At 41.6% G+C, this 17,159-nt stretch overlaps 2 protein-coding genes across 3 annotated transcripts in view; one reads left to right on the top strand and one right to left on the bottom strand.

Annotated features, from left to right (window-relative positions):
- Nucleotides 1-9,878, bottom strand: part of dnm1a (dynamin 1a) — a 37,112-nt gene extending 27,234 nt beyond the window's left edge. The window contains exons 1-10 of the mRNA XM_055231632.1: nucleotides 9,574-9,878; nucleotides 6,077-6,150; nucleotides 5,691-5,840; nucleotides 5,403-5,606; nucleotides 4,029-4,127; nucleotides 3,281-3,441; nucleotides 3,041-3,183; nucleotides 2,831-2,966; nucleotides 2,292-2,359; nucleotides 330-468 (exon numbers count right to left, since the gene is read on the bottom strand). Coding sequence (XP_055087607.1) covers nucleotides 330-468; nucleotides 2,292-2,359; nucleotides 2,831-2,966; nucleotides 3,041-3,183; nucleotides 3,281-3,441; nucleotides 4,029-4,127; nucleotides 5,403-5,606; nucleotides 5,691-5,840; nucleotides 6,077-6,150; nucleotides 9,574-9,734 — 1,335 coding nt within the window. The 5' untranslated portion in view covers nucleotides 9,735-9,878. The remainder of the gene's footprint in view (nucleotides 1-329; nucleotides 469-2,291; nucleotides 2,360-2,830; nucleotides 2,967-3,040; nucleotides 3,184-3,280; nucleotides 3,442-4,028; nucleotides 4,128-5,402; nucleotides 5,607-5,690; nucleotides 5,841-6,076; nucleotides 6,151-9,573) is intronic.
- Nucleotides 9,879-10,184: 306 nt separating this feature from the next.
- ciz1a (cdkn1a interacting zinc finger protein 1a) lies at nucleotides 10,185-17,156 on the top strand. 2 transcript variants are annotated; one of them, XM_033990235.2, is made up of 16 exons: nucleotides 10,185-10,338; nucleotides 10,909-11,143; nucleotides 11,757-11,884; nucleotides 11,965-12,182; nucleotides 12,287-12,395; nucleotides 12,468-12,561; nucleotides 12,768-12,853; nucleotides 13,014-13,075; nucleotides 13,156-13,335; nucleotides 13,415-13,545; nucleotides 13,625-13,718; nucleotides 13,798-13,911; nucleotides 13,992-14,129; nucleotides 14,931-15,006; nucleotides 15,111-15,232; nucleotides 15,311-17,155. In XM_033990235.2, exons 2-16 carry the CDS (start codon nucleotides 10,977-10,979, stop codon nucleotides 15,737-15,739), a joined length of 2,148 nt encoding a protein of 715 aa, XP_033846126.1. In that variant the 5' UTR covers nucleotides 10,185-10,338; nucleotides 10,909-10,976; the 3' UTR covers nucleotides 15,740-17,155. The 2 variants fall into 2 exon arrangements, with proteins under 2 accessions (XP_033846126.1, XP_055087715.1); XM_055231740.1 differs by having other exon boundaries at nucleotides 10,200-10,579; nucleotides 15,311-17,156.
- The last annotated feature ends 3 nt before the right edge of the window (nucleotides 17,157-17,159 follow it).

The raw sequence follows: 17,159 nt of genomic DNA on the forward strand, positions 1-17,159 counted from the left end.
TGTACATGAAAAGCTATAAATCAATTTCGCGTATGTAAATGTTATGTTGAGTACGCATTTTTAATTTGAAAGTGAAGTTTTGGTTTTGTTGACATAGTGCTTGAGTCACGGACTACAGTTTACGCACTGCACTGTCCATAGGCAACCGCGTTCTGATGACGGCTCAGTTTTCACACAATTTTCTGCTCAGCTCCACTACAGCCAGCCCGTCCCGCCAAACCTATCCGAAGCAGAAGAGGTGGGCAGGCAGATGGCCACAGCACCAGGGAGTACACAGCAAGGGGCACTAGGTTCAAAGAGCTATCCACCGTTAGCTTTGTTCTCTTTACCTTCTTGGTACACTGCCTAACCGTATTGACTAGCTCAGATATGACCATGTCCACACATTTGGTGCAAGGTTCTTTAATCTTCCCAATCTGCCTTTTTACAATGGTCTCAAAGGCCATGTCCGGAGTGAAGAGGCCCGTTCTGCACGCCAGAGAGAAAACAGCCAAGAGGCCACAGTGGAAGAAAAAGGAGTGAATGGAGAAAAAAAAAAAATGTGTTAATTTGTAAATAAGTACAATAAGTTCTGACAGTGGTGTGTTTTATAATGTATATGTATAAAAAGATACACACTGCCTGGACAAAAAAAAAGTCACACACTCTAATATTTGGTTGTTCCGCCTTTAGCTTTGATGTGGCATTTTTTCGATTTCACTTCTGCAACGTCACAAGATTTATTTCCATCCAGTGTTGCATTAATTTTCCGTTCTTGCATTGATGCTGGTCGAGTCTGACGCTGCAGCTTCTCCAGCTCATCCCAAAGATTCTCACTGGGGTTAAGGTCTGGACTCTGTGGTGGACGATCCATGTGTGAAAATGACATCTCTGTCTCTCTCTTTCTTCTTCTCCCTCGCTCTGCCTCTCTTTCTCTCTGCCTCCCTCTCTCTCTCTCCCTCTCTGCTTCTATTTCTCTCTCCCTCCCTCCCTCTCTCTCTGTCTCGCTCTCTGCTTCTATTTCTCCCTCTCTCTCCCTCCCTCCCTCCCTCTCTCTCTCTCTCTCTCTCTCTCCCTCTCTGCTTCTATTTCTCTCACTCTTCCTCTCTCTCTCTTTCTGTGCATCTCTGTCTCCCTCTCTGCTTCTCCCTCTCTCTGCTTCTCTTTCTCTCTCTGCCTCCATCTCTCCCTCTCTCCCTCTCTGCATCTAATTCTCTCTCTCTGCCTCCCTCTCTCTTGCTTCCTCTCTCTCTCTCTCTTTGTGCATCTCTACCTCTGTCTCTCTCTGCTTCTCTTTCTCGCTCTGCCTCCCTCTCTGCTTCTATTTCTCTCTCTCCCTCCCTCTCCCTCTTTCTCTCTCTCTCAGTGCATCTGTCTCTCTGCCTGTTTCTCCCTCTCTCTCTGCTTTCTCTCTCTTTCTCTCTCTCTTTGCATCCCTCTCCGTGCCTCTGTTTCTCTCTCACTCTCTGCTTTCTCTCTCTCTTTCTCTTTCTCTGTCTCTCTTCGCATCCCTCTCCGTGCCTCGCTCTCTCTCCCTCCCCCCCTCTCCCTCTCTCTCTCTGCTTCTCTTTCTCTCTCCCTCTCAGCCTCCCTTTCTCTCCCTTCTTCTCTCTCTCTCTCTGTCTCTCTCTGTGTTCATGCTTCCTGAATCACTCTTTCACAATTTGAAGAAGAAAAAACCCACTGATGTAATAACCTGGTCATTCAGTCTATTCCGGTGTCAGCTGACCTCATTCTGCTGAACCTCGACCGGCCCAACTGCAGGAGGTGGCGACTTTTTTTTTGTCCAGGCAGTGTATAAATGTAGCTGTATAGCAGTTGGCTGTTGTGTCTTTTTCTTGTGCTAAAAAAACGTCATAGCGATGAAGACGTTTGGCTGCTCGTCCACGCCGCTTCTTCTTCACTTCTGCATAATCATTCAGGAGCACTACAGACAGATATGAGGCCGTGTCCAGCAGTAATCTGACCAGAACTGAAGAAGAAGCGGCTTGGACGAGCAGCCAAACGTCTTCACTCCTACAACGTTTTGTCCGGTGACAGATTTTAACGTTTCTTTTACTTGTTTTATATGTTGAAAAGTAAAAAGCAGCCTATATACTAACTAACAAACTAACGATTTTTGGAATAGATGATACAGGTGGTAAAAGGGCAGCAGACAAACAGGACTCCACTATCATAGAAATCTACATTTTGTGCATCAGTTAATGTTTCTGAGCTATCTGGCTTGCTATAGTACTGTATTTTAGACAGAAAAGGACATAGTGAGAGGACACAATGGGGTTCAACGGGGCTAAAATGAAAGGAAGACGTGCCTGATGCCATGGATGTTCTTGATGGCGTAGCTGATTTCTTTACGAAGCTCTTTCTCATTAAACTCCATCTGAAAGAATAACAGAGAAATGATGTTGTGCGTTCTTTTGCCCTGTGTTTACTATCTCAAAGTCATTTCCATTTCCCCCATACACGTTCGTACTTTTCTCAAGGCTACATTAGAAACATATAAAACATTATGATGAACGTACTTCTCAGATAATGTCTCTGGCAGACGCTGACGTTTCCTGTATTTCAAGCAAATGCTACGTTTTGTAAGCAACCTGTAGGAAAACCACTGGCCTCAGACAACTGCTATGAGTTTTACAGCCTCAGAGCGAGAGTCTAAAGGGAGCTGACTGAAGGGAAGATTATATGGATAAGATGAATGTCACAAAAATGGAAATCTGCTTAAAATATTGTGTATTATAAAGAGCTTACATGACTGAGAGCACACACTTGTATAGAAACGCACAAACACTTATAGGTCCATAGTTTTGTTGATTATTATTTCCAGCTAGGACTAAACAGACCGACGCACCTTGACCAGTTCGAAGGGAAAGCGTTCATGAAAAATCCGGTTGATCCTTGCACCACCGGAGAGCTCGGCGGTGTCGATCTGGTCTCCTGATCCCTCTATACATTTGTCAAAGTCCACAGAGAACTGCTGCACCATTCTGCAGGTAAAGAAGACACAGTGGACATCAGTAAAACGCCTCTATGGGCCCTTACAAATGATCAATGCACGCACTGAAGCAGAGCCTTGGTTTTACGAGACGGATCGTCGGGCCTGAAGTTCCTGTACTCTTCCACTTCTTTCTCGATGGAAAGCAGCTGACTCTGTAGTTTAGCCCGTAAATTTGGTAGTGTGTCTCGAATGTGGTTGGTCAGTTGCTGAACAAGAAAATCACGAAACCAAAGAATGTTATTCATTTGGAAGTAAAAACAAATGATTATACCAAAACAGTGGAGCATAAGCACGTTTTCATACCTGATTGAGGACTTTCTGGAGGTAGGGTGTGCCCATGCGGTCAGCCAGGTGCCGATACGCAGGGTGAGACAGGAAGAACTTCCTCTCTGCAGCTATAGCAGCGTTAATATCCTTTTTACCGTCAATGTCTTTCTGGCTTCTGTTCACCACACCGATGTAACCTGAAAATAGGGGTCAGACTCAACAGTTGTTCTGGCATTCAATAAAAGAGATAATTTAAAAATGTTCATGTTGATGTGAATAAAGGAACAATGTGAACAGTTTGAGGAATGCGAGGTGAAATGCAAATACACAGACAAAGTAACAAAAAACAACGGTAAATCCTGTCTTTTATAAGCGTTTCACCTCCCATTAAAGCTCCTCATGCATCACTCCGTTAAAGGCTGTTTCATGCGCTATAACCTACAGCAGAGGCCTTGTAAATGTACACACTGAACTACGATGGAGACAGCGGGGCAGAGTCTGGGGTTAAAACTGAAAGAAGCAAAGAGCTGTGGAAAGTATACTCATGCCTTTTGGGTTATACTAAGTGCAAATGGAAACAACAGAAAGGCCTGTATCAGCACATTGCAAAGAAGACTACCCACAGAAGGCTCCAGCCACTTTCACCTTTTAAACTCTGTTCCTCTGCTCCCCCTGCGCCAAATCCCACCCCCAAATACTTTTCTGTTTAAGCCGCTACAGTTGGACGATGGTGTGACCACAAGAGGGAAACAGTGTGTCACTGCATGATGAGCGTGGTACTTACCTCTTCTGAGCGGAAGCAGCTTATTCTCAAGAATGTCCTTGGCATCTGTGCCCTCATCCATCAGGTCCAGTTTGGTAATCACACCGATGGTCCTCATGCCTGGACACACGGAATATAAGGATAAACAATTCGATTTAATTTATTTTTGTAAAGCCCAAAATCACAACAGCAGTCGCCTCTTATAGGACAGAACATGAGAACTGATTTAAACAACAGAAAGTAAAAAAATCAACTGTGAAACAGACATTCATCAAAAACAGACGAGTAAATGAATCAACAGAAAACAAGCAAATGGAGAAGTGTCCCAGAACATCCCCCCGTCCTTAGACACAAGCAAAGAAAAACAAAAAAAACAAATGACAACAAAAAAAAACAGTTGGAAAAAATGAAACCTCGAGGAGAAACACAGTGAAGGAGAAATCCACTGCCATGGACTAAACCAGAACTAAACCAGGACTAAACCAAGACTGAACCAGGACTAAACCAGGACTAAACCAAGACTGAACCAGAACTAAACCAAGACTGAACCAGGACTAAACCAGGACTAAACCAAGACTGAACCAGAACTAAACCAAGACTGAATCAGGACTGAACCAGGACTAAACCAGGACTGAACCAGAACTAAACCAAGACTGAACCAGGACTAAACCAGGACTAAACCAGGACTAAACCAGGACTAAACCAAGACTGAACCAGAACTAAACCAAGACTGAACCAGGACTAAACCAGGACTAAACCAAGACTGAACCAGAACTAAACCAAGACTGAATCAGGACTAAACCAGGACTAAACCAGGACTAAACCAGGACTAAACCAGGACTAAACCAGGACTAAACCAAGACTGAAACAGAACTAAACCAAGACTGAACCAGGACTAAACCAGGTCTAAACCAGGACTACACTAAACAAGTCCACGGAACATGGTCAGGGCACAGGACGGGCATCTTAGGTTCATACAAGATGCAAACTAAAGCTGTAACTATTTGTTTATCAAAAATGAGCATGAAGCATTTCGTATGGGTCATTTTGACAACTTTTTTGAAAGATTTATTTTGTTGAAATGTTTATTCTGTTTGCTAATCCTGAAATCACACTGAACTTCAGAAACGTTACAGAACGTACATCTAAAGTGGGTAAACTATTGCATTGTCAGTGTGTTGTTTTATCAAATTATCTCCTAACTTTATGATATTTCTCTTATACTGACAACACACTTGATTTTCAAATTATTCAAGCTTCTATTGTACGGCCTGAATGTGTTTAGGTAATGATTAATTTACTGAATGACTGTACTCTAAATAAAGTCCCTAACAGAATAAGAAAGACATACAAGACTTACTGTACAGACGTGTGTATGAACCCAGATCTGCTTACCCTGAGGGTCGACCTCTTTGGCAACCTTTAAAGCATCAGAATTGGCTAAATCCGAATTTGCTGGGGACACAGCGAGCATCAGACAGTTCTCTTTGGTGACAAACTGCATCAGCATCTCACGAATCTGAAACTCGATGTCGGCGGGTTGGTCTCCCACTGGGACCTTGGTCATACCCGGAAGATCCACCAGCGTGAGGTTAAGCACTACGAGAACGACGACATTTACACGTGAGAAAGAAGAAGAAGCAGAACTGAAATATGTGGCTGTTATTTTGTAGTTAGTCTCACCGTGAGGGGAGTAAACTCGCAGGTTGATGGGGACAGGAGAAATCCCTTTGTTTGCTCCAGTTATACGATCAGTTTCTGCTTCAATCTCCTGCCGCACCTCATCAAAATCAGTAAACTTCTTGCCTTTGCAGTGAAGGAACTCGGCATACTCTGAAAGAAAGACATACAATTATCAGTCAAATTATATTACACATTTACAACCTTTTCAGACAGATACTGTGCTTTGGTAAGTCATTCCATTCCATTCCATTTAATAAAGTCATAATTTATAGTTTAAACTTTAAGAATTGGAGTAATTGAAAGTGCAAATTTTGATTCAGAGTCAAAAATACATACAACATATTTACAAACTACATTAAAAAAAAGAAAGTGAGAGTTATTTTCACCTGTGGGACAGTTCATGAGCTGCAGCACCAGGGGGCGACGGGTCACGATACCAGACCCACGTGGAAGGAAATCTCTGAAACACAAGTTAGAAAACAGTTTTGCCTGTATTGTCACACATAAAGTCATCAAGGGCTGGAGAAATTTCAACTGAACACTGAAAGTATCTATATATACACACACCAAAGTATAAGGATTACTATTACTACTGATACTGTGCCATTTGACTGTACCATTTGTGACAAGGCAGCACATTGTTACTGTTATTTAGCCTGTGCTGCGTGTAATAAAAATCAGAAATAAATCAAAACTCAGTGGCCCCTTTAAGTTTTAAACCTCAACATTGAATAATCTTCCAGTTTAAATAAAAAAAGGGTTTTGAAATAGATATTCTCGATGTATAAACTGTCGATTGCTTGCACTGAACCTCTCTGAACATTACAGCAGGAAGTGAATCTGAAGTGAATCTTTCCTTTTAAATTCTCATTGTTTACCTTTCGTTGAATCTGGTTTTGCTTTATCAACTCTAACAAGGCAGCTCTTAGACTATCTGACAGAGAGAGTACTGTACTGTGGAAGGATTCAGGAAGGAAAGTGCTCAATATTTCTAAACCTACAATATGTGTTTTGCAGTTTCCGTCTTTTTTATCCTCTTTACACTTGCCCCATTGAAACAAAAGCCCCTGACAGGATACACTGCAGTGAGACTGGTTCATTTAATCTGGGCACGCAGTCTACAAGACGCCAGGCGCAGTGATGCATCAACTCTGCACTGGTCTACAAAATAAGAAGCACATACAGCACACGAGACCAGTTTTACATGACAAGACCAAGACAAACACACTTTTTTGGTTGTTAAATTAATAAAAAGGGCTGTTTGTTGTAAAGTGAGTTCATTAAATCTGCATAACACAATGATAACACAGTGATAACAGTGTGTGCAGCGACTGTGGTGAACGTGGCCAATGAGCTGGACAGTTGCTCGGGAGTAAACGTCCAGATTAGAGCAGAGCCAATGGGAGAATGTGATGTGGAATGAACCAAACACGGATTAGAGTTAATCTGCAGCAGTGTGAGGACAAACACTCAGCCATTTCCTTTCAAAAAAACATTCCTGATTGAGGCAAAAATCAGGACAATCAAGCATAACGTATGGATAACTAAAATGCATTTAGAGGAAGGTAAGTAGTAGATCAGCAGGCCTCATGAAAGTTATTTTAAAACCCTGACTGTTGTTTATATGAATCACAAAAGAAAGTACAATAAATTACATAAATTATGCCTCAAATGTATAGCTCCATAAGAAGTGCAGTGTTGTATTTGCAGAGTGAGACGCTGCAGGGAGTCACAGTGTTACGTAATACCAGTGTGATACCAGTCCTATATCATAAACTTAATCCTCGTGGGGGGAGGGGTTCCTTTTCAAAAAGCAGTGGTACGCTCAGTGATCTGCACATACACAGTGCGCTCAGGCTGCACTAACACGTGGCTAAGTCAGATACAGTAACTTTAATAAAACATAACAGACCCCTGCACCCAAAAATATGAGTAGCTTGTGGATTTATATTTTAAATTATAGTACAAAACATATATTTATTTATCATATATTGCATTTTATAATCATCTGTAGCATTATACAACTAGTGTGTGTTTGTTCAGTGCTAAACAAACAAAAAAGAACCATTTTACTGCATTTTGTAAACCACATCTCACTGTACTAAAGTATTTTTAAATCTGATATCTGCTTAATCAACCGACGCTAAAAATGTTGGGTAACTTGACTCTTCAAAAAGCAAAGCGGTGCTCTCCATGGTGCTGAAAACACTCAGGCCTCTCGTGATAGCGCTCTGCATGTGTCTCTTTTTTTAGTTTATGTGTGTCTTATTTTGAAAATCACAACTCATTTCGGTGCTTTGTTACGTGACCCAACCCCACTTCCAGCTGAGTTACTGTGAGCTGACACGAGAAGCCTTTACGCTCTGGGGAAATGTAAATCTGCTGTCTTTCTGGGAGATAATTAAACACTTGGGATGAAAGGAATAAGTGATATGGTTCCATAAGCAACACAGTGAAATAAAGTAAACCATGCCAAATACATGCTATGCTCTGCTAACATAAATATAAACACAACAAATATAGTAGTATGTGTGCTGTCATTGTGAAGGCATCAACTGCTACTGGAAATTAACACTGTAAATAAAGAAAAGCACCACACCACAGAAAGCACCACTGATAACACTGTCACATATGAATACTCTGTAAACAGCTCTCACAGACGGGAATCCAAGCTACGTCACTGCTTACACCAGAGACAGGCCAGTCCCAGGACATTCAGGGAGGATTTTTACTCATTCTGCCTCTGTCCCAGTCAACACTACAGAATACTGTGCCTGGCAAGTGCACATTTTATATTGATTAGACAGTGTGAGAGTTTAGTTTGCTTTCTCAGCACTGGACTCTACAGCATATGTTGTTCTCACATGTTTAAACATCAGCAGAGTCTGACTTATTACCGGTTAAAGGATTAGCACCGTGGCCATGTGTCAAACTAGTTTTTCAGGTGTTAAAAAATGTAAGAAATATCAGTATCAGATGCATCAAGTACAAGATGAAAGGTGAGCAAATAAAGTGATAAAACCCAACACAAGAAAAACAATCAGTGCATCATTATGTCCAGTGCAATAAAAATGCATGTATTTACTTTTGCACATCTCTTGTGCAGTGAAGGGGGAAGGTGATTGAGCCCTGGCATAAAGCCACACTCTGACCTTGTCAATGCAGAGCTGCTGAATCACAGAGGTTGGCGTTGATAGTGAAAGATTGTCCTACATAAAAGTGCTTCTTGTTTTTTTTGTTTTTTTTACAAACTAGCCTCCAGTTATGGGCCTGTTTGTTGTAGCATGTTCATAAGCCTCACCTCAGAGTCTAAGCACTGGACAGATGGATGCGGCTCAGGGCTCAGGTGGAGCCTGCCTCTATCTCCCGTCACAACAAGGTCAAACTACAGTAACTGGTCACTTTTCTCTCATAACTTTAATCAAAACTAGTGCAGTGGGTCCAGGTAAACCCTGAAGGTGTGACTGTGGTGTTTATAAAAGATGGACAAGACATTTTCTGCTATCAAAACTACTAAACAGTAGCCTAAGGAGCTACATGGCTCGTGCCTGTCCAGCCAAGAACACGTCCATCAGACTTTACAAAGAGATAGTCTACACAAAGTAGAAGCACTATGAAAAACTGAGGAGTCCACAGCAAATCTAATAATAACTGGACATCTGGAGATAGATCCAAACTAGCACAATCTGGGGACATTTGTCTGAAGAAAAAAATAAAATAAATGATGCCCCACCATAAATCCTGTAAACCAGTGACAGTTTAAGAGTGTTTGAGGTGTTTGTGCCTCACAGTCACAGCCAGACTCTGATGTGAGGCTGATGATGCTAAATAAAAGCTACAGCGGCCGCTTCTTGTTGTGATCGAGGCCGTTAAAGCCACTTACGTCCCCACGAAGTTCTCCAGCACAGAGCTCTTCCCTGCGCTCTGTCCTCCCACCACCGCGATCTGAGGCAGGTCCAGGGTCGCGTTTTGGCCGATGGCCGAAAAAGCATCCTGCAGGCGGTTCACCAGAGGAATCAGATCCTCCATTCCCCGGTTCCCCATGTTTCGATCTGAGCTATCGGCTGAGGATTTCCTTGAAAAATCAGAATTGGATGAGCATCAGTTTTGTTCCACAAAGACCCGGTGATCAGAGCGTGAATAATGTCTCCATCTACAGCTGCTCATCAACACCTCCTCTCTGCTCCAGGAGGGACCGCAGGATGAGCCGAGCACCTCCTCTCTGCTCCAGGAGGGACCGCAGGATGAGGAGGACGCGCTGTGGCTCCTGGGAATGGATCCTGCAGTTGCGCCAAACCACCGCGCGGGGGCAGCCACGCTCTGTCAATTTAAGGCTTTCATTTAAAAAGTGTCTACAATTTGATTTGGAAGATTTTTCTTTAAAATATCTAAAATATTTAAAAAATCTTTTATATTGAATGGCAAGTAGATTCTTGGAGAAAACAAAAACATGCACATTGCTCCGTGGACACAGAGCTGTTCATGGTCACAGACACTAGAGGGCGCCACGTGGACACAGCGTCTTATTTGGATTCATTTTGTGCTGAGTTGCTCCGCGGCTCCGGGTTAAAGATACGACCCCAACACTTCCCACGTAACGAGGATATGACCATGTAGTTCTAGTTAACCGGAGCTTGCAGTGTCAGGGGTAGGTTTTATGAGATTATAGGACAAAACAGCCCGTTCCCAAGTGAAGTGCCCCCGCTGGCCTAAACCTGCTCAATGTGAAGCTAACAAGAGCTAACATCTGCTGAATGAGCTGAAGCTAACAGGAGCTAAACGAGCTACACCCGCTGAATGTGAAGTGAAGCTAACAGGAGCTAAAGAAGCTAACATCTGCTAAAGTGCGGTGAAGCTAACAGGAGCTAAAGAAGCTAACATCTGCTAAAGTGCGTTGAAGCTAACAGGAGCTAAAGAAGCTAACATCTGCTAAACTGCGGTGAAGCTAACAGGAGCTAAACAAGCTAACGTTTGTTTGTAGCATGTGTTGCTTGGTCACTTCGTAATTCATTTTCGTTATTGACTAAAAATACAGTTATAAATACGTGGTCGCTCATATTTAAGACAAAGTTTGATTCCTCTTAACTGTAGATATGTGTCTAAAGTCGTGGTCCGTGGCAGCTCATGTTCTAACGCGTGAAACCTGTTGTGAGCAGGTGCACATGATGGGCCCAGGCTGGACTTTGTTTTCTGACAGTCTGTTTTTCTTTCTTTCCAGTTGTCAGTAAAGGTCCAGAACTATTGTTTACTTAGAGGTTGCTGCTCGTTGAAACAAAGGCGAACGTGATGTTTAACCCGCACATTCACCACCATCAACAGCAGCAGCAGCAGCAACAACAGCACCAGTTTCACCAGCATCTCCGACAACTACAGCAGCTGTTCCAGCATCAGCAGCCTCCACCTCCACCACCACCTCAGCCCTCTGCGGCGCATCATGTTCCCCATCCACCGCGGTGAGACACAGCTTCTTTAGGAACAGGGCAGCACAAAGGAAACGGGGGCCTGTGATGTAGAGCCTCAGGGTAGAGTTTCTAGGGGGAGGGAGCTGATCAGAGCTCAAACCTTTGTCTCAACCATTTCAACAAACTGCCATTTAACTTAAAAAAAAAAAAAAAAAAGGTTTTTAATTTGTGCTATCTTGCCAAACTAGTAATAAAAAAAACAACTTGAAAACCTTTCGTATACATTTTAAGTGCAATATTGACGTTGATGTTTTATTTTCCAAATAAGCATTTCCTCTTGGTGTGTGTGTGCTTGCCTCGTCAGGGATTCTGTTACACTAATGTGAACATGATCCATGTAATAATACCTAATCTTAATATCCATCCAATTTCCATTAGAGTGTTTCACAAGAAATATCGAATGAATCACACAAAAAAAGATCCTGGGTTTGTTGAACTGTGCCCTGTGAACTTGGACTTTATTACAATGAATGATGAGTCCTTCATTTTTAAATTCACTGTTGACTTCTGTGCATACACCCTCATCCATTTGGACTGAATCCTATAAAGTAATAGGTCAATAATTGTCAGTAATTTACAAACTACATCTGTCTTTTTTGTCCAGAGCTATTCCTGTACCTCCTCAACCAGCCCCCCCTCCCAGGATGGTCAACTTATGCCAGACCACTCAGACTACTATCATCGCACCCAACCCCATGCTCCAGGGGGCCCTCCTGATGCAGCAGATGCAGGGTACATTGTATTCATGTATAATTATAAACAAACATGGGTTTCATTAGTCAGTATGTTCATTCTTTGCCTTCATTCTTTAGGTAATATGCGAGGATTTGGAATGGGTGGACAGCAGTTTCGTCAGTTCTTTGCAGCTGGAGCACGTTCTTCTCTTCTTGGGCCGGTTCCCATGGGTGTGGCCATCAAGTCTCCTATGATGGGATTCCCACCTGCAAGGCCTGTTTATCCTCCTGTTCGGTACTATAACAATAACAGCAGTGCTGTTCCTGGATCCTCCGCTGCCAGCTCAAGTGCAACGGTAATTATAACGGGACTTGTTCACTTCTATTAGATGTTGTTACAAAATAATGAAGTAATTGTATTCATTAATCAATCATTAATGGTAATGAACCTTGTGCGTAGGATGTCGTTGCTCGTCAGTCAGAGAAAAAGAGAGACATTGAGCAGGTTACACAAGATCTTACTGAAGATCAACCAGGCCCAAGCACTGCTACTGAAGCCAACGAAGCTGGTGAAGCACTGTTTTTCTCATATTTATTTTCTGGTATGTATATGACTGTAATGTATTGTGTTCATCTCATAGGCCATACTGCAAATCCCATTGAAGATGATGGATGCTGTATAATATCTGAGGAGCAACTTGAAGAACCTGTAATAAAGAAGCAGAAAACACAGGGGTAGGTGTACTGGACGATTGTTTCAGGTGTCAAAGAATTTGAAATGAAAGTTGCCTGAAAGATACTCGCTGAATGCAACAGTCTGTTGTTTACTTGCTCTTTTAACAAACTTTTAATTAACCAGTTGGTGTTTTAAAATGATCTGTTAAAAAGATGCCAGCAGAAAGTCGCTCTGTTTTTGTTAATTATTAAAAATCGCTTTTTAGGTTTGAGGTGACAAGAGAACAGCCTGTTGTCTGTGCAGCTGAGGCTGATTGTGAAATTCTGTCTTCAGACAGTAGTCACCCTGAAGGTATAATACTACACACTGTAACACACTCCTAAACTCTTATGTTTTTATAACACTACACACTGTAACACACTCCTGAACTCCCCCATGTTTTTATAACATTGCACTCTGTAACACACTCCTGAACTGAAATCTGACCCTTATATTTGTGATTTTCTAAAAGAGATGGGTTCTAATGTGGATTCAGAGGTTCTTGAATCGGAAAATGAAATCCCAGCAGCAGAGGTGAGTTATATTCACAGTGTTTAATATTATAGTTAATGGGTTCATACGTATGACCTTTTTTTTTTTTACTGTTTCTGAAGGCCCGCGGATCTTTAGCTGTAACTGAGGTCCAGCATGTTGATATGCCAATGGTGGAGGTGCCACAGGAAGAAGATGGTTTACTGCCAGGAGAAAGCCACGAGGAGGGAGAGGAGGATGTGGATGAGGGCAACAACAAATTCTATTGCTATCTTTGCAGCATCACATGCCATAACCAACAAGTAAGTTCATTAGACATGTGAAAATGGTCATCTAGAGCATGTGTTAAACAGTTGTATAATTTCTTGTCTTTTTTTATAGAACTTTAGAAGTCACATGAATAGCATTTCCCACCAGCAGAGGATGATGGAAATCCAACACATGAGCAACGCTTGCCTCGTTACTCTGCTTCCACGATTACAGGATTCTCTTCAGGGAACCACCAAGGACGGGTCAGTTTCCAGAATCCGATAGAGCCGTTAGAATCATCGATGTGCTTAGTGTGTCTCTCATTGTCCCCTTTTTTTATAGTGAGAAAAAGAATGAGTTGAAACGTTGGTGTGTAACCTGCCAAACGCACTTCACCAGCAGCGTTCTAGAGCACCGCCAAACAAAGGAGCATAAGGTGAAATCTCATTCTATCTCAAACATTTTTTATTGTATTCATTTCACTTGTATATAACTGGGTCTCATCTCTTCTCCAGGTTGCTAGAAAAATGACAATATGCTCCTGCACAATCTGTAAGAAAAACTTCAGGTCTTCGCAGATGTTTATACAGCACTTGCAGACCATTGAGCACAGAAAAAAAGTGGAAATGGTATTTTTTTTCTTCTCCCTAATTTTAAAATAGTACTTTTACATACATTTACTTGACGCGTCTTGGGATTTTTCTTTTAGGTCCAAGAAAATGAAGGCTGTGAAGAACCGACAAAAATCCCAGATGGCTTTTTGGTGGAAGAGGAGGGAGCCATGTCAGAGGATGATGAAAATATGAATCAAAGCAATGCAGAAGATCAAGATGACTTGGATAAACAGGTATGGGGGTGTTGGATACCCATGTTTTCACTTTTTATCATGTTTTGGCTATTGGCTTTTAAGCTCAAGCATAAGCCGATGTTTTGTATGGGATGAGCGTCTGACAAAAGGCAAGGCAAGACAGTCGCATAAAGCATTTTCTGGTGATTTAATAAAACAGCGGCTTAAGCAGGTTACATGGATGGCATCATGTAGGCCTACTAAAAAGCATGGTAACGAGCAAATGAAGCGGTCAATGAAAAATACAGCGTCCCGGCGTCTTCCCTCTCCACTCCCAGACAGCAGGAAATGTGGTGCCTTTGAAACGACCGGCACTTTGCCCACGTGACCCCCACGCCTTAGACATTGCCATATCAACAAGTCTCCCAAAAATGATGTCTCCTACAGAATAAGAAATACATTCAAATCAAATCACATAATCATCTTAAAATGGACCGTTTGGAACCTGGATTTAGACGTCAAAGTAGAGGACTGTCTCACCACTTAAGAAAGACACTTGAAGCTCTGTTTGAAGTTGATAATAAAAAGGGGGCACAGCACAAAATGCATGTTTTCTATTTGGTATGTAGGGCAGTTGGGCTGTGGATGTCTAAAAATTATTGCTTTGATGATCAAAATTAGACCTACTTTTCGGCCTCAGAATGTTGGCAGAGCTTATTGGCCTTCAGCTGCGTTGTATTAAAAAAAAAAAAAAAACTGCAGCTGCCATAAATATAACTTGTTGGTCTATCTCTTATGTTGATGAGCTCTGGTAATATCATATATTTAAACAACTAACACTATAAACTACCTTTTTATTAGGATGGAGGAGCATCTAAAGAAGTGACCCTGGAGGACGCAGATGACAGTGTGCAGTATGACCCTGAAGTACTGTATGGTTAGTGAAGACTCTTGTTACTAGTAATCTAATCTGAAATTAGTACATAGTGGTATATTACAAAGGTACATATTATATTTTATACTTTTTGTATTTGTTCACAGGCGGACGTTTTTTTGTTCCAGTAGCCGGGTTTATCTGCAGACTTTGCAATAAATTTTACCATTTTGAGTCACCAGATCTGCATTTGCACTGCAAATCCTTGGAACACTTTGAGAATCTAAAGGTTGTTTGGATAAAAGTTTGATATTAAAATGTTCAAATGCTGTTTTTATTCACACCAAATTCTTATTGTTTTTTTTAGAGGTACAAAACTGACCAAAAATATGCAGCAAGCAGAAAATGTGTTGCTGAGGAAGAATCAAACACATGTTCTTCAGAGCCCACCTCCGAAACAAGCTCCAAACAGCCGGTCATTTCAGTCTGTCGTCTACAAATGCAGACAAATAAGGAGACGATAGAGTCAAACGAGACCCTTCAAGATGTCACCATTTCAACGCCTAGTGCCAGCAGTTCAGGCCTAGAAAACGCTGATATAGAGGAGGCAGCCACATCCCCGACTGTTGGACGTGAGGACAGCAGCGAGACTGTCCCAGAAGTGACCACAGAGACTGCACCAAGTGTTTCTAATGAAGGAGATGTAGATGAGCAGAAGGCAGTGGTTGGGAAAAAAAAAGCAAAGACAACCACAGCTCCAAGGCGGAGGACAGTGAGAGCCACAAACAGACGCTGAATCAGTCTGGTAAGAGTAACAAATTACACAGTAGTTCTTACTGTTTTATAATCATGTGTGAGCTACAATTGGTAGAACATTAAAAGTAGAATTACTGTACAGGAGAGGACATAAAGTTTACAGTCGTAAGACACTGATACTGGCCAGTTTCATAGCATATTTCAAATAATGTTGCTTGAACATTGATTCATGTCCAAGATTTCACGTTTTAAAATGCAGATAAATCAAGAAATGCAGTGAAAAGTGCAATAGTTGACTTCTGATGACGCTACAATTTTACCCGCTGAAGGTATTGAATAAAATTATTGGCAGCTGCTTTATATGGGAAGGTTAATTATGAAGTTGAATGCTGTTTCTAACGAAGCTGGACTGTAGCATATTGAAAATTAAAATGTAAACAGGTGGATCACTACGGTACATGAAAGTATTATCATCCAACACTTTAAAGTGGAACGACTAAATCCGCTGCTAAACTGTTTCTATGGCATTTTAGTCGCATTATCTACTGTTCCGAGTCATTTGGCATCTTTTGTGCAAATAAGGTACATCTGCAGCTTTCTGGTCAAAAACACCTAAATCTTAAGTTTGTGCTGCCTTTTGTGGCCATTGCATTTTTCAGTAGTTTGTGACGTCACAAAAGACTGCCCTAATTACATCCAGGTGTTTGTGAGGGGTGGAGTTTTAAGTGTGGATGTGTGTTTGACCAATTACACTGTTCCTCGTAAGTCCAGACCCTGCCCCTCCTCGCCCCTCTCTCTTTTCTTCAGTCCTCTGGGTTCTGCCCAGTTTAATGACTCCATGTCAGATGTGGTTGTGGGCGGAGTTTGGGTGTTTAGTCCCACTTTTTGGGAGTGTAAAATTCCTCCATTTTGCTGATGTTAAACCATTAAATAGAGTGTTCATTTGATGTAGACTTTATCCTCTCTTAAGGTTGCAGTTAAGCTAAATGGTACATGGTGGTAAAATTCTCTCAAACTTGGATTTATAGGAACTTTAATGGCTCAAAAACCTTTCTTAAAACTTGTTTTTAGAGTTTAGTATTTTCAGGCAAATGTAGTAAATGAGTGAGCTGTTTCCTTGATGCTGTCGTACATTAGACAAATGTATGACCTGCTGTCTAACAAATTTATACTCGGAAACTCCGTTTTATATTTAATTGAAAGGCCCTTGCACATGCTCATCTGACCTATAGTCATGAGTGTGACTGTCACATGACAAGAGGAGAGGTAAAACTTGACAGTTTTAGGTGACATTTATATTCTCAGACAATGTTGTATATTTTGTGTGTTTTTTTTCCCAGCTACTGACAATTTAGTTGAGTTGTAACTTCTACTTACTTTATAAAATGTAATGTATTTTTTTTGAATGTTATAGTTTGATTGTTTTAATAAAAATACAATTTCCATACGAGCCATTTATT

This window comes from Periophthalmus magnuspinnatus, chromosome 23, assembly GCF_009829125.3.
Source record: "Periophthalmus magnuspinnatus isolate fPerMag1 chromosome 23, fPerMag1.2.pri, whole genome shotgun sequence".
NCBI lineage: Eukaryota > Metazoa > Chordata > Actinopteri > Gobiiformes > Gobiidae > Periophthalmus > Periophthalmus magnuspinnatus.